This window comes from Mesoplodon mirus (assembly GCF_964341445.2).
Source record: "Mesoplodon mirus genome assembly, chromosome: 17".
Lineage (NCBI taxonomy): Eukaryota > Metazoa > Chordata > Mammalia > Artiodactyla > Ziphiidae > Mesoplodon > Mesoplodon mirus.
In genome coordinates, this window is record NC_138993.1 from 32,633,836 (window position 1) to 32,649,507 (window position 15,672).

The 15,672-nt window shown below is 37.2% G+C and overlaps 1 protein-coding gene across 1 annotated transcript in view; it reads right to left on the reverse strand.

Moving 5' to 3' along the window:
- The window catches only part of DIAPH3 (diaphanous related formin 3), a 542,576-nt gene that overhangs the window by 499,702 nt on the left and 27,202 nt on the right, over positions 1–15,672 (reverse strand). Inside the window, exon 2 of the mRNA XM_082601893.1 lies at positions 14,371–14,403. Coding sequence (XP_082458019.1) covers positions 14,371–14,403 — 33 coding nt within the window. The remainder of the gene's footprint in view (positions 1–14,370; positions 14,404–15,672) is intronic.

Sequence of the window (15,672 nt, forward strand, 5' to 3'; positions counted from 1 at the left end):
ACTAGAGAATGGACTTGAGGACACGGAGAGGGGGAAGGGTAAGCTGGGACAAAGTGAGAGATTGGCATGGACTTACATGTACTACCAAATGTAAAATAGCTAGTGGGAAGCAGCTGCATAGCACAGGGAGATCAGCTCGGTGCTTTGTGACCGCCTGGAGGGGTGGGATGGGGAGGGTGGGAGGGAGGGAGATGCATGAGGGAAGGGATGTGGGAACAGATGTGTGTGTATGACTGATTCACTTTGTTATAAAGCAGAAACTAATAAAAAAAAAAAAGAGTCATGTACCCAAATGTTCACTGCAGCTCTATTGACAATAGCCAGGATATGGAAGCAACCTAAGTGTCCATCAACAGATAAATGGATAAAGAAGACGTGGCACATATACACAATGGAATACTACTCAGCCATAAAAAGGAATGAAACTGAGTTATTTTTAGTGAGGTGGATGGACCTAGAGACTGTCATACAGAGTGAAGTCAGTCAGAAAGAGGGAAACAAATACCGTATGCTAACACATATATATGGAATCTAAAAAAAGAAAAAAAAGTGGTCAGAAGAACCTAGGGGCAAGATGGGAATAAAGATGTAGACTTACTAGAGAATGGACTTGAGTATACAGGGAGGGGGAAGGGTAAACTGGGACAAAGTGAGAGAGTGGCATGGACACATATACACTACCAAACGTAAAACAGGTAGCTAGTGGGAAGCAGCCACATAGCACAGGGAGATCAGCTCGGTGCTTTGTGACCACCTAGAGGGGTGGGATAGGGAGGGTGGGAGGGAGGGAGATGCAAGAGGGAAGAGATATGGGGACATATGTATATAATTGATTCACTTTGTTATAAAGCAGAAACTAACACACCATTGTAAAGCAATTATACTCTAATAAAGATGTTTTTAAAAAAAGGAAGATATGTAATTATTAGTCATCTTAGAATTTGAAAAGTCAGAAAAACTATTTGTGATCAATACCTGAAATCCAGAAAAATATATCACTTAAAATTATCAATTTTCATGCAATCTTGTACTAAATTTAAGAGAAGGAAAAAACTTAACAGCTAAAGTAACTTGGCTTTTTAATTATCTTTATTACTAACCAAGCAACTTGCTGATTAAAAACATGGCTCCAGAGTCTGACTTCTGAATCCTGCCCAGCCCCTTGCTTGCTGGGTTACCCTAACCAAACTACTTAAAATTTCCAGGATATTATCTTTGGTGAAGAACTGGTTAGATACACAGAAGACTGAGGGAATTCTATTATAGTGCTATTTGGAGGTGGTACACCACACTTAATTAATATGGCAGTGAGTTGTTAATATGAAATAAAACTACTTCTCCCCTTTCAGCTTCAGGTTAAAAGGCTGACCACTCTATCTAAAGTAGAACATGAGCTCACCCACTCCCCTTTCTCTGTCACAGCACACAATTTATTTCGTTCATATGTCCTGACATATGACTTACAAAAACCTATAATTTTCATATATTTTGTAAGTGTTGACTCTGCCTCTTTCCCACCAAAATGTAAGTTCCATGCTAGACAAACCATCAACTGTCTTAGTTGTGGTGGCCAGTCTCTAGGACAGCCCCCAATGATCCCCTGACTTGTGTAACCAACAGCACACTGTGAAAACTATGGAGTGTCATTTCCAAGACTAGGTCATAAGAGACATTACAGCTTTTGTCTTGCTCCCTCTTGGATCACTCACTCTAGGATATGCCAGCTGCCAGATCACGAGGACACTCAAGAAGACCTAGGGGGAGGCCCAAAGGGCAAAGAACTGAGCTAAAGAAGCTAGAGAAGCAGGGAGGCGTCTTGCCAACAGCCATGTGCTTAAGCCATCCCGGAAGCCCCAGTCAAACCTTCAGATATGAGAGCTCTAGACAACATCTTCACTGCAACCTCCTGAGACACCACGTCAGAACCACCCAGCTAAGCAAATTCCAAACTCCTGACCCACAGAAACAATACGAGATAATAAATGTTTGCTGTTTCGGCTTAGTTTGTTACACAGCAGCAGGTAACTGTTACAGCCATTGTTGTGTGTTCAGCCTATGGAACAGTTGCTGGCAGAAAGCTAGCAGTCAATAAGTACTTGAAGGTATGGATAAATAAGCAATTACTAGAGATAAAACACATAAAACATCCCATAAATGTTTACCACTTAAGGGAAAAATATAATAACAAATTACAAATAAAGTATTGTAAAGGTCCTCAAGAAAATCATAAGTAAATTAGCAACAGATAGAGACCAGCGATTAATTCCGGGGTTGAGAAGGAACCTCAAGAGAGGCTTTGGAAAGGGGATACACAGGGAACCTGGTGAGGCTGATATGAGAATTACAGGAGATGGTGCATGTTACAAGCGAAGCAGTGTACCTGCGTTGTTCCATGGTCTTTACTAAAATGCTGGTGACATCACTATTACAAAGAGACATCGTTGTGGGGAGGAAAACTGGCCGTTCATTGTTTCAGGTGTGATAAGCTAACCACCCCAGTCATAGGTACAATCACCCAATAACAATTCCCACAAACCCACCAACTACCTCATTCTACCTTCAACGTTCCTAAATATTACAAATGGGCATTTCCCACTTTTAACTTGTATTATTGAAATTTATGAAAAGTTCTTTAGCCAGACACTTCTTTGAAAAGATGAAAAAGTACCACCCCCCCAAAAAAAATTAACTACTTACAATGATTTGCTCACATTTAGATTTCATATAGTATTTTAATATCATTAAATGAGAAACATTATATTATTGAAATTCCTTTAAATTGCTTGAAAATAAGTTACCACATGAAGTATGTATTCCACAGCCAAGTGCCATGTGCAGAGCTGCCAATGGAAATGCCCACGTAGGGAAGAACGAAGGCCTCAGTCTTTCTTTATCTGTGATAAAGTAACAAGTCCAATCCTACTGTGCATGTGTTCGGTTGCTTATTTGTTTTTTTTGTTTTGCCTATGTTTATAATTTTTTTAAATATTGTTTCACTTAAAGGTTAATTAAAAAGATTTAATCCTTTCCCATTAAGTTCAATAACACCATGAATTCTACCACAGACCCCTTGGTGGTCCATGGACCACAGGTTAAGAGTCCCTGGTAGGTAGATATGGAATAATAACAGAAATAGTGGTGGAAAAGAAAGTAACTCAAGTTCTAATGCTTGCAGTGAATCAATGGGAGGGACTAGATGACCTACAGTTGAGACCAACATGGAGAAATGAAATAAAAATGCTCAAGAAGAGCTGGAAGCTTTTGAATGAAGAGCTACCAGGAAAATAAAGTCCTCAAATAACCCCTAAGGTTCAAGTAAAGCAAGAGGAAAGCAAACATTCAAAGGTAACAGGCTTTGAGTTCCAAAGAGCAAAGTAGGAGGGTTTTCGAAGGCTGGAGAAGTTGGGAGATACTGTCAGATTAAAAAAATAAACAGACCTGGATGGGGGAGAAGCACACAGGTGCTTAGTGAAGATGTGGATTGATTATGACTTCTGATGTTGACTCTGGTCAGTAGAAAAGTGATTTTAATTGTAATAACTTTAATGAAAATTAACTAGGAAACATAAATCAAACCACGTGGACTGTATCTTCTCAATTTATCTTCTCTCTGCCCTCTGCCCCTACTGCCACTACCCTAGTTCAGGCCACCTGAACAATTGCTGCAGCCTCCAAACTTGTCCCTGTGTCTTCACTGCCCCCTACCTCTACCCCACCCCGAGCTACTCTCTGCACTGATGTCAATTTGATCTTACCGAAACACAAATCAAATCATGTCCCTCACTCCTGTGCTTAAAACCTTCAGCCTTTGTAACCCCATTACTCAGAGGATGACCCTCAAATATCTTACCATGGCTCAAAGGTCCACTTTAATCTAAATCTTACTTCCTCTCCAGACAATCTTTTCACTACTCCACCACCCTCATATGATCTAGATATAATGAATAACCTAGAGTCTTCTACACATGCACAAGCTATCCCTCATGCCTAGAACCTATCCACACCCACAACTCCTATCCCATCCCCTTTATCTGGCTAATTTCAACTCAATCCTTAGCTTTCAGTTTGAACTACATCTCATATAGGAGCCTTTCTGACACCTCAAAACTGGATTAGATGCCCACAGACCTAGTGCTTTCCATTATATTATATGTATACTACTCTGAAACTGCCTTTCATCATACATATGTTTACTCAACAAACCTTTAAGTCCTTGAGAACAAGAATTGTTGTTTTATTCACTAAATGTTCCTGGAACTTGGCATGGTCCTAAGCATGTAGTGGGTGTTCTATTAATATTTGTTAACTGGGTTAATTAATGAATAGCTTCCTACCTTCCATGCCCAGGACACAAGCTACTGCATCTTGCACTTCTAAATCCTTCTCAACGATATTTTAAATAAGGAATAATTAACACAGCATATCACGGAGAATTCCAGACATTATGCTTTTTATATATTAAATTTTAAAACCCAGACTCTTCCCAACACTGTTATTTCAAAGAGCAGTCCCCTACACTAAAAACAAGTATGAATTTCTGTAATTTAATACCATGGTATAAGATAGTAAGGAAAATACCCACTCAAAGGAAAAGAGCACAAATACATTTTAAAAGAATTTAATATTCAAAATACCTCAAAGTTATATATACCCACATCTACTCAAATACAGTTTCTAATTGCATATATTCAAATATTTTAATACTATATGTTTGAAAAGAAATATAAATTAGCTCTGTAAATAAGTATCAGACTATTTTTAAGACATAGACCAATACTACCCATACACAAAAATTATCTGAAGACATCAACAATGGCTTTCTACTTGCCAACCTGACACTTCCACTAGGAATCCATTCCACTGATATCCAGGAAGTAAAATTATTAGAGTAAAAAAATTACTACCACTCCTGCCAGCCTGTATTCCAACCTGTCCTTTAAAACTCAGCTGAAAAGTCACCTTCTCTATGAAGTCTTCTCAAAGACCAAAGTTGACCTTACCACTGTGCCATTCCAGCCCATATCACTGCACTACAACTGTATACTGGCTGTGTACACATCTGTTTCCCCACTGTTCCCAAAGGGCAGAGACAGATTATTCATTTCTCTATTCCTATAATAGTACTAAGCCCTCAATAAAGGCTTCATGAATGAATGGATAAAAGGATGAATAAACAAGTCTGCATACCCTACTACATCTTAGCATATTCAACTCTGACAGCTCTTGATCTTATTCCCAAGTTTCGACTGATTTGAAGAGGAGCTCTCTAAACCAGCCCATAAATATTTAAAAAGTCCAAGATAGCACTTAAGTGTTACTACTGAAAATCTAAGTACAGGAAGCTCTAATTAACTCATATTAATGGACTCAGAAAGGCCCACCCAACTTAGTAAATAGTTTAAGTTTTATAGAACTTATTTTCACGTATATTCAGTTGTCCCAGTCCATGCTGGTATACCTACTTTACACAGAATATTTTGAATATATAGTTTTATAGAAAAGCTACGGAATATATTATCATACTTTTTGCTTTATCATTCATTTTTAACTTAAAAAGGAAAAATAAGAATAAAAATGCAAAATAAACAAATTATAGTACAGAAAGCTTTATATCTTATTAGGCCAATATTATAAAATTATTTTAAATTATTCTTTTCCATTGAGCTTTTTTTTTAAAGTTAATGATTTAGGTCCCGTGATCATACTTGCAAGTTAGACACAAATTCAGATAATCAAAATCATTTTATTTTCTTTCGTAAGTATGGCATCTAACTTAACATATATCTCACAAGACACAGCACATCTAGGTAGGCACAGGAATACTCTGCAGGTAGACAAAATCCAAGCCTGTCAGGCACATCCATCTGGAAACTCATCTTCGAGTGAACCAGTCTCACAGAAAACACCCAGGAATATGCTGGAGTGGTCTGGCAGCAGTTAGTTATACTGAGTGAGTCTGAAGGCCCATGGAGAACAGGGAAAGCTTCTCAAAGCACTCATCAGAATGCACACCCAGACCATGAAACCCTCAGCATCTCTAAGACCCCATTCCCGAGGGGAACCAAGAAAGCCTGCACGTATACCTGGCAGCAGGCTGCCGTTGTTGCTAGATCTGTGATTTCCATACAGAAGTTTTTCTACATCCTTTGCAATTAAGAAAACTTATATCCTTTACCTGTTGCCTTCTCTCAGTCACACATATCATTATTCCTTTTGGACAGACCTTTTTCAGTTTTGTTTACTAGAAATATTCAAAACAGTTCATTTCTTATCACAGAAAAATTCTTAGATACAATATATCTTTATAATTATAATTTTCTCAGGATTAAGATCGATGGCTATGATACAACTTTTCCTTGTCAGTTTCAAGATCAGTAGTCTCATATGGGTGGCTGCAAGAGAAAAGCAGAAAATAAGGAGATATATTGAATACGTCTAGATTTTACACTGGCACTCTGAGTGGAGAAAGGGATAGGACTTAAATGGCAGTATAACTCTCTTGGTAAAGATCATGTTCTCTGGGGCCAGTCTGCCAGTTTTCCCAGCTGCCTCCTGTGACTTTGAACAAGTTATTTATACTATCTCTTGCCTCAGTCTCTCTGTATTTGAAAAAGGGAATAATAATAATGCCCACTCAGAGGCTTGTTGTGAAAACCGAATGTGTTTATAAAGCTAACATTTGGAACGCTATTTGGCACATAGCTAGTAATTAATTGTCCTTACTATCACATAACACTCCTTTTTCCAATCAGCAGCTGTGTTTCTACTTTCTCTAAGTAAATTCTCCAGCAACTTATCTTACAACTTTCTATTCCCTGGAAGATTCCTGCATGTTGACTGAGAGACGTATACCAAGTTAGAGAAGCAGGGTCCTACCATGGAGGCCTTATGTGCCACGTCAAAAAGCTTTAGGCTTGACCTATAGATAATAGGTGCAATTAAGCAGTTTCAAATAGGATAAAATATGGTCAGACATGCAATTTAGATAGGTCACTCTGGTTTCTGTGCAGGAAGTTGGCTTTTTAGGAAGCAATAGAAAGTTGTGAGAGTCCTGATGAGATAACAAAGAGACTAGTGCTCTCACAGAAGACTTGAGAGAAGAGAATATATTCAAGAAATAATCAGAAACACTGGAAGGGTGAAGTTACCATCTATGAAAATATAGGAATAGAAATGTGTTTAAGAGGGAAGTAAAGCGTTTAATTTGGGGCACATAGAGTTTCAAGTAAAAATGAGACATCCATGTGAAGGTATTCTAGGTCAATGCATGAATGTCTCAACTTGAGGGAAAGATCATAGACAGAGATATACACAAAGATATACACAAAGATATACCAAGTCAAGTACTATATACACAGGAGAGGAGCAATGGCTTCAGGAAAGCAACCTGAGAAATGACAATAGTTTTAGGATAGGCAAAGGAAAAACACACACAACAGAGATAGAAAAGGAAAAATCAGAGGGATATGAAAACCTATAAAGTTTGGTGCCACAGAAGCCAAGAAATCTTTGTTTTTCAAAGAGGAAGGAAATAACTGTATCAGGCAGAGCAGAGAAATCCATTAAATTTCCAAAGACTAAAAAGTAATGAATATCACTGGGGATAAAAAGGATTATTTTATAATGATAAATTGGAACAACAATCCAAAATGTATATGCACTCAGTTGCAGAGCTTCATAAAACATGAAGCAAAAGCTGAAAGAACTAAAAAGAAAAATAAAAAATCCAAAATTATACTTGGAGATTTCAACACTCCTCAATAATTTTTTTAAAAAGCAGACGGAAAATCAGAATATAGAAGATGTGAACAACACTATCAACCAATTTGGCCTATTAACTATTTATGGATCAATTCTAACAAAAGCAGAATACACATGGAACATCCACCAGGACAGACCACATTCTGGGACAGAAAGCAAGACTCAAATTGAAAAAGACTGAAATCACACAAAGTATGGTCACTGCCACAAGGGAATTAAATTACAAATCAGTAACAGAAAGATATCAGGAAAATCTTCAAACATTTGAAAATTAAACAACATATACCTAAATAATCAATGGGTAGAAGAAGAAATCAACAGGAAATTTAAAACTATTTTGAATATTCAGAAGATTAGCAGCTAAAGCAGTTCTCAGGGGAAATTTATAGCATAAAATTCTTATTAGAAAACAAAGTTCTCAAATCAATTATTTAAGCTTCTACCTTAAAAAGCCAGAAAAAGAATAAAGCAAAAGTATAGAAATGATAAAGATTAACAAATAAATGAAAAGAAAATTAGTGAAACCAAAACCTGGTTCTTTGAAAAGATCAATAAAATTGACAAACCTCTAGACAAACTAATCAGGGGAAAAACAGAAGACAAATTATCAATATCAGAATTGGAAAAGGGAGAAATAAATACAGATCCTATATTTAAAAGATAAGGAAATACCACAAATAATTCATAATTCAACAACATAGATAATATGAAAAAGAATTCCTTAAAAGACAAACTACCAGGTCTCACTCAAGAAGAAATAGAAAATTTGAATAGTCCTATATTTAGTAATAGACATTTCATTTCAAACAAGATAGGAATGGCAGATAAACACATGAAAAGATGCCCAACATCATTAGTCACTGGAGGAAACAATTTATTAGTGTCTTATAAAGTTAAAACCATATGACTCGCCCTCCGAAATGAAAACATATGTCCAAAAACAACTGCACTCAAATGTTCATAGCAGTTTTTCCTAACAGCCAAAAACTGCAAACAACCCAAACTGTTGAATATATAAACCAACTTTAGTATTACCAAACAAGGGAATACTATTCAGTAACAAAAAGAACAAATTTCTGATACACCCAATCACTAGATGAGTCTCAAAAGCATTATGCTAAGTAAAAGAAGCCAGACACAATGGCAAAATACAATGAATTGCCATTTATATGAAATTCTAGAAAATGAACTACTGTATAGTTCAGAAAACTGATCAGTATTTTCCAAGAGCTGGGAAGGGGGAAGAGAACTGACTGCAAAGGACACAGAGGAAACTTTTTGAGGTGATGGAAATGTTTTACATAACTGTAGTGTATGCATGATTGTATACATTTGTCAAAATTCAGACTGCACTTTTAAAATTAATACATTATATGTAAATCATACCTCAATTTTTTTAAAGTGCATATTACTAATCACTAATATTGTGAATGCATGGTTTACCAAGCATTTTAGTATATATTACTTAATTTAGCTCTTATAAAAACCCCTATAAACAAGGATGCCAGGGCTCAAAAGCTAAATGACATTCAAAGCTAGTACATGGCAGAGCTGGCACCCGAACCCCACTCCCCTACATTCACCTACATGTAATGAAGAGCAGACACTAATGGAGATCTCAGAACTTCCTCTAGTTGCTGTACAGGACGATGTCTGTTTTGCTAGCTGTAATTGTGGACTATCTGGTGTCTTGAAGTCAATTTAGTGGAATGGATCACCTTTCTTTTTTTTCATGGAATGGAGAGGAGTAAAAAGGAGTAGAAAGGAAGGAAAAGAAAATGATTAGAGTTCATTGTGCTTAGAAACATTAAATATTGGTTCTTAAAAAACTTTTGTTTTGACAGAGAGAATTTCTGTATGTGTGCTGGGCTACAAAATAAAGTGTGTTTCTTACTGTGGGTCCTAGTCAAAAAAGCTTGAAAACCATCGCTGCAGGCCACACAAGGGATTACGACAGTAACGTTGGCTGCAGAGAGATGAAAGGAGAGATGAAGATCAGCAGGAGAGCTGTACTTTAGGCAAATAGTTGTGAGGGACAAGGGAGAAAAAAGCAGGTCAAAAATAATGCCTGCCCCACAGAAACACCCAGTGGACACTTTGATGGAAAACTCAGCACTGTGACATCCACATTCAATTTCGTCCAGCTTACCTTTTCACACGTGCCCCCCTTCACTGTCCTCCTCCCAACATTTTTGCCACTACAAGGAAAGCTTTCCTTTCAACCCAGGTATAAACAATGAAGCGTTGTAAGCTAAATGATTTTTTTCACCTTTATATTACCCTAGCACCTTGGACAGCACTTCATACCTAGTGGGTGCCCAAATATTCATAGAGCAAACGCTGTTTAAAGTATATTAAATCTGCCTAGGGGCCTCAAGGCTACAGTAATACTTCATTCCTTTAACCCAACAGTGTCCTATGAAATTAAATTCTGACAGTAATTTAAGAAATAACCTTCAATTTAATGTATTTAAAATACTATTATTCAAACATATGACTACAGCAGATGCCATTCTTATATTTCTTCTCTCAAGTCCTGCCCAAAAAAGACTATTCACTTTAGGAAGTTCTAAATTAAAAGCACACATGCAACACATGTTGCAGGGGTGGCAAACTTTAATTACAAAACATATCGCTAGCACACATCAAAGCATCATGGCAAATGTTTCCCTGCGCTCTGACTCACCAGAAATAGTTTAAAGAGCCCTCAAAATATCCAGCTATCCTCTCCCTCCTCAAAGCTCTGCATTGCTCTGTAACACACATACCCTGTAAGGGTCAACTGCAAATAAGTCAGTCACACCACCCCTCTGTCCACACATTGGGAAGTATTTTTTAAAGGGGGTAAAAATGGACAGAACTGAATGCAGTAGTCAAGATACTTGAGCTTAAATGAGACTCACCAAAACCCTGTGAGGAAGGCAGAGAAGGTATAAAATTAGTCCTGCTTCAATGATAAGTGAACAGTCTAATAATTGATCTGCCAAGGTCACAGAGCTAAGAAGTGGTGAAGTTCTGTCTTCCAACAAGAGTCTTCTGATTCCAAGTCCAATTCTCTTTCCACACGGCATCAATCAACAATGACCAAGAAAGAACTGAGTTGTCGGTGTCTCCTGTTCAAGACAGCCGTGCTTATTCTCTGACCTCCACAACAATGGGCCAGCTGCCTAAACTAGACTGCCTGCTCAATTTTTCCCTGGAAGGAGAGGGTAGCAAGGAATCCAGGACAGTCAATCATGTGAACATCTAAGATGAAGGTAGGTCAAGGCAACAGTCAGAAATCCAGCCAGGTGGTCAGAAAGGCTGACATCATGTCCTGGTCAAAGCTTCTCTACTCTGTGCAAAGGCAAGACTCCATCTCCAGGAAGCTTGACCAGGACCAAGCCAGGCCCAGATCCCAGGAAACTATAATACCAGGCAGGTTATCAAAAGAGAGGCTCGTTCTTTCATTTGTTGAACTAATTTATGAAAATGCTTAACATGTGCCAGACAACATGCCTGGAAGTATTAATAACAACACATTGTCTCTGTGTTCAAAAGGTTTAAACCAGTGAGAAAGACAGACCATAGGACATCATCAAAAAAATCTACAAACAAATAGACGCTGGAAAGGGTATGGAGAAAAGGGAACCCTCCTACACTGTAAATTAGGAATGTAAATTGGTATTAACTATTATGGAGACCAGTATGGAGGTTCCTTAAAAAACTAAATATAGAGCTACCATATGATCTAGCAATCCCACTCTTGGGCATATATCTGGAGAAAACCATAATTCGAAAAGATACATGCACCCCAATGTTCACTGCAGCACTATTCACAATAGCCAAGACATGGAAGCAACCTAAATGTCCATCGACAGAGGAAAGGATAAAGAAGACGTGGTACATATATACAATGGAATTTTACTCAGCCATAAAAAAGAACTAAATAATGCCATTTGCAGCAACATGGTTGGACCTAGAGATTATCATACTAAGTGAAGTAAGTCAGACAGAGAAAGACAAATATCATATGATATCATTATATGTGGAATCTAATAAAAAATGATACAAAGGAACTTATTTACAAAACAGAAACTGACTCACAGATGTGGAAGTCAAACTTATGGTTACCAAAGGGGAAATATGGAAGGAAGTGATAAATTAGGAGATCGGGCTTAACATATACACACTACTATACATAAAACAGATAACTAATAAGGACCTACCATATAGCACAGGGAACTCTACTCAATATTCTGTAATAACCTATATGGGAAAAGAATCTGAAAAAGAATGGATATATGTATATGTATAACTGATTCACTACGCTGTATATCTGAAATTAACACAACATTGTAAGTCACCTATACTCCAATAAAAATTTAAAAAAAAAAGACAGACAGACCATAAATCAGGTACTGCTTTGATAAAAATATGCACAGGGCACTATGGTAAAACCCAAAAGTTCTGACCCTACCAAGCCCAGGGGCAAGGATGAGGGGAGAGGCAAGGAATGGAGACAGGATGGAGAGAGAAACTCTTCACTGAGGAGGAACCCATTTACTAATGTAAGATCAGAGCACGATGGCTTCCAGAGTGGCCCACTGAAGCCACTCCACAACATGACTCTGTTTCTAGAACTTGGGATAGAGATTATGGGTTGGCAAAGTGCAAAGACAGAGTCATGAAACAAAGGTAAGGATGGGGTCTGAATGAAAAGAGTAAAATAAAATGTAGAGTGCCCACAAAATATGAACACCACAACATGGATGAACCTTGAAAACATTATGCCAAGTAGAAGAATTCAGTCACAAAAGAGCACGTAAGACTCCATTTATATAAAATGTCCAGAAGAGGCAAATCTATAGACAGAAAGTAGACTGGACATTGCCTAGGGCTGAGCGAGTTGGGAATAATTCGGGAGAGACTATTCACAGGTATAGTATATTCTATATAAAAATTCTATATAGTATATTCTATATAAAAAGAATATATATATATATATATTCTTTTTGGGTAATGAAAATGTTCTTAAATTGATTGTGGTGATTGTTTTACAACTCTGCAATTATACTAAAAACCATTGAATCATACACTTTAAATGGGTGAACTACATGCTATGTGAATTATACCTCAATAAGGCTTTGCAAATATACCACTGTAGATTCTCATAAAAGTTAATACTTAATAAATGCACATGGTTTTATTATTGGCCTTAGGAGCCATCTGAAGGCTAAGTCAGCACAGCAAGTGTGTGGATTTGGAGCTACATGGAACAAGACTCAAGCCACAGCTACACCACCTGAGAGCTGTGCATACTTGGGCAAGCTACCTACTTAGGCTGCCTGAGCCCTGATGCACTCAGCACTAAAATAAGTACATCACCCACCTTGCAGGGTGAGAAGTTATATACATAATCTGCATAAGTGCTCAATATTACTACCGTTTCTGAATATTATCCTATGAGAAATAAATGTTATCCAGAAAAGTTTACATAAATATCCTTTTCTTAGATACTATCCAGAGGAACAAAACATAGCGTTCTGGGCTTCCCTGGTGGCGCAAGTGGTTGAGAGTCCGCCTGCCGATGCAGGGGACACGGGTTCGTGCCCCAGTCTGGGAGGATCCCACATGCCGCGGAGCGGCTGCGCCCGTGAGCCATGGCCGCTGAGCCTGCGCGTCCGGAGCCTGTGCGCCGCAACGGGAGAGGCCACAACAGTGCGAAGCCCGCGTACCGCAAAAAAAAAAAAAAAAAAAAAAAAAACATAGCGTTCTGATTCAATTTTTTAAATCGTGCATGTCCAGATCTACATCTCATTCATCTTTTTATGACCACCTAAACCATGTGCCAAAGATGGTACTTTGGATATCGGGGGTGCTAAACACTTTTTGAGTGCTCAGTGTGTTCTAGGCACTGTTTCATATTTGACATAAAGTGAAGCTGAATTCAAATCCTAGTTATCGAAGTGCTGTGCTTGGTCCTCTATATCATGCTTCTGTATTTTTGGTTCTACTGTTTATTTGGGTCTTGTTGTTATTCTCATTGTTATTTTTTACCGTTAACCAAGAGTTACATTCAAAAATATACTTCTCAGAAAAATTCATTTGAATATATAAGAATATCTAACAGTGATATAAAATGTTAAGTACTTATAAGAAAGCTGATTATTTTAAGCATGCAGAATATAGGATAAGGCGTGCTTAGTTCTCTCGTTTTTAAACAAAACTTTTTAAAAATATATGTGTGATATTTTAGTCTGGTTTACTTTAATTAGCAACTACATATTTTTGAAAAGCTGACATGTCTTTAGCTATCCTTTGTACCTCTTTCTGAAGTGTGCTATTCACCCTCAAAGAAAGAGAGGTGATTTGAATGATTCCAAGCTGACTAACAACTTGTGATTAAACAAAATTTTTAAATGAACATATTGACTAGTCCCTTTTACTATTTGAAAGCAACAATCTAATGTATTTCACCAGTTCTACATCTTACTTTAGCACTATAAAAAGAGTCCATTTCCAAAACATGCAGTTTGTAGCAATTTCAAAGGTGTTAGTGCAGCACACCATCAACATTACATGGTTAGTTAAGATTCACAACAAAGGAAACATCAAGGATAGTCTTACCATATCATCCGTCAGTGTCCTAATATTTAAATGCTGCAAATGAAAGAAACCAATCATATCAGTAATTTATAACAGCTTTTTTAATTTTAGTTAATAGAGTACATTTAAAATTCTACAACACTAAGTTGAATGTAATTCAATTTCTGACAGTCTAATAAAAATGTATTATATATTGTTTTAATCACTTTCTCAAAAAGATGGACAAAAGTTACCTTGAATGTGATAGTCTCCTAAAATTTCTTGTCTTTGTAAACCTCACACACTAGAAACCTCACTGTAGTACAATAAATATATTCTCCCAAATAATAGTATTAGCTACCATACAGACTTAGAACACAATGGATATAGGGGTTTAAATAGATTTTCAGAAAATTTTTCAAATTATAAAAGTGAAACTTTAAATCTACCATTAGCATGCAGCATAACAGATAATGAAGTACTTTGCTGGCTAATTAACTTAAACAATTCTAATAAAAGAGAAGAGAGTACTGGAATGACTATTTGCATCTTTAACATCGGTTTGATTATCACCAGTTATTGACAGTAGACACTTTTCAATTTCATTGCTACCTCTTTGAGAACCCTTTTGCCAATTTCCTTGCTAGACATACACAAGGCCACTTTAGAAAGTGAATAAATTAGTTTCCTGCAAAGTGGAGTTTGAAAGCAAAATTAAGCATTTAGGGGGAAAAAACAATCCAAGTTTTTATAAATTCTGGAGTTGGGGAAGATTTTGTATTTAAGTAGCTGGAATCAATTTCCAATTCTCCTTCTTTTTATTCATTGTAGCATTAGACCTTTAAAAGGGCAGAGAAAGTGTCAAGCACATTTCCTAAACAGGAAATCAGGTCAGATCTACGAAAAGTATAAAAGGATATGTGTTAGCAATCATCATCTAACGGAATAAATGGCAAACAGGTATCAATAAATTCAATATTTATTGACAGAATGAAATTTATCATTCATGCTTGTAACTAGAATGCACTTTTTTTAACATCTTTATTGGAGTATAATTGCTTTACACTGGTGTGTTAGTTTCTGCTTTATAACAAAGTGAATTAGTTATAGACATACATATATCCCCGTATCTCTTCCCTCTTGTGTCTCCCTCTCTCCCTATTCCACCCCTCTATGTGGTTACAAAGCACCGAGGTGATCTCCCTGTGCTATGTGGCTGCTTCCCACTAGCTATCTATTTTACATTTGGTAGTGTATATATGTCCATGCCACTCTCTCACTTTGTCCCAGCTTACCCTTCCCCCACCCCGTATCCTCAAGTCCATTCTCTAGTAGGTCTGCGTC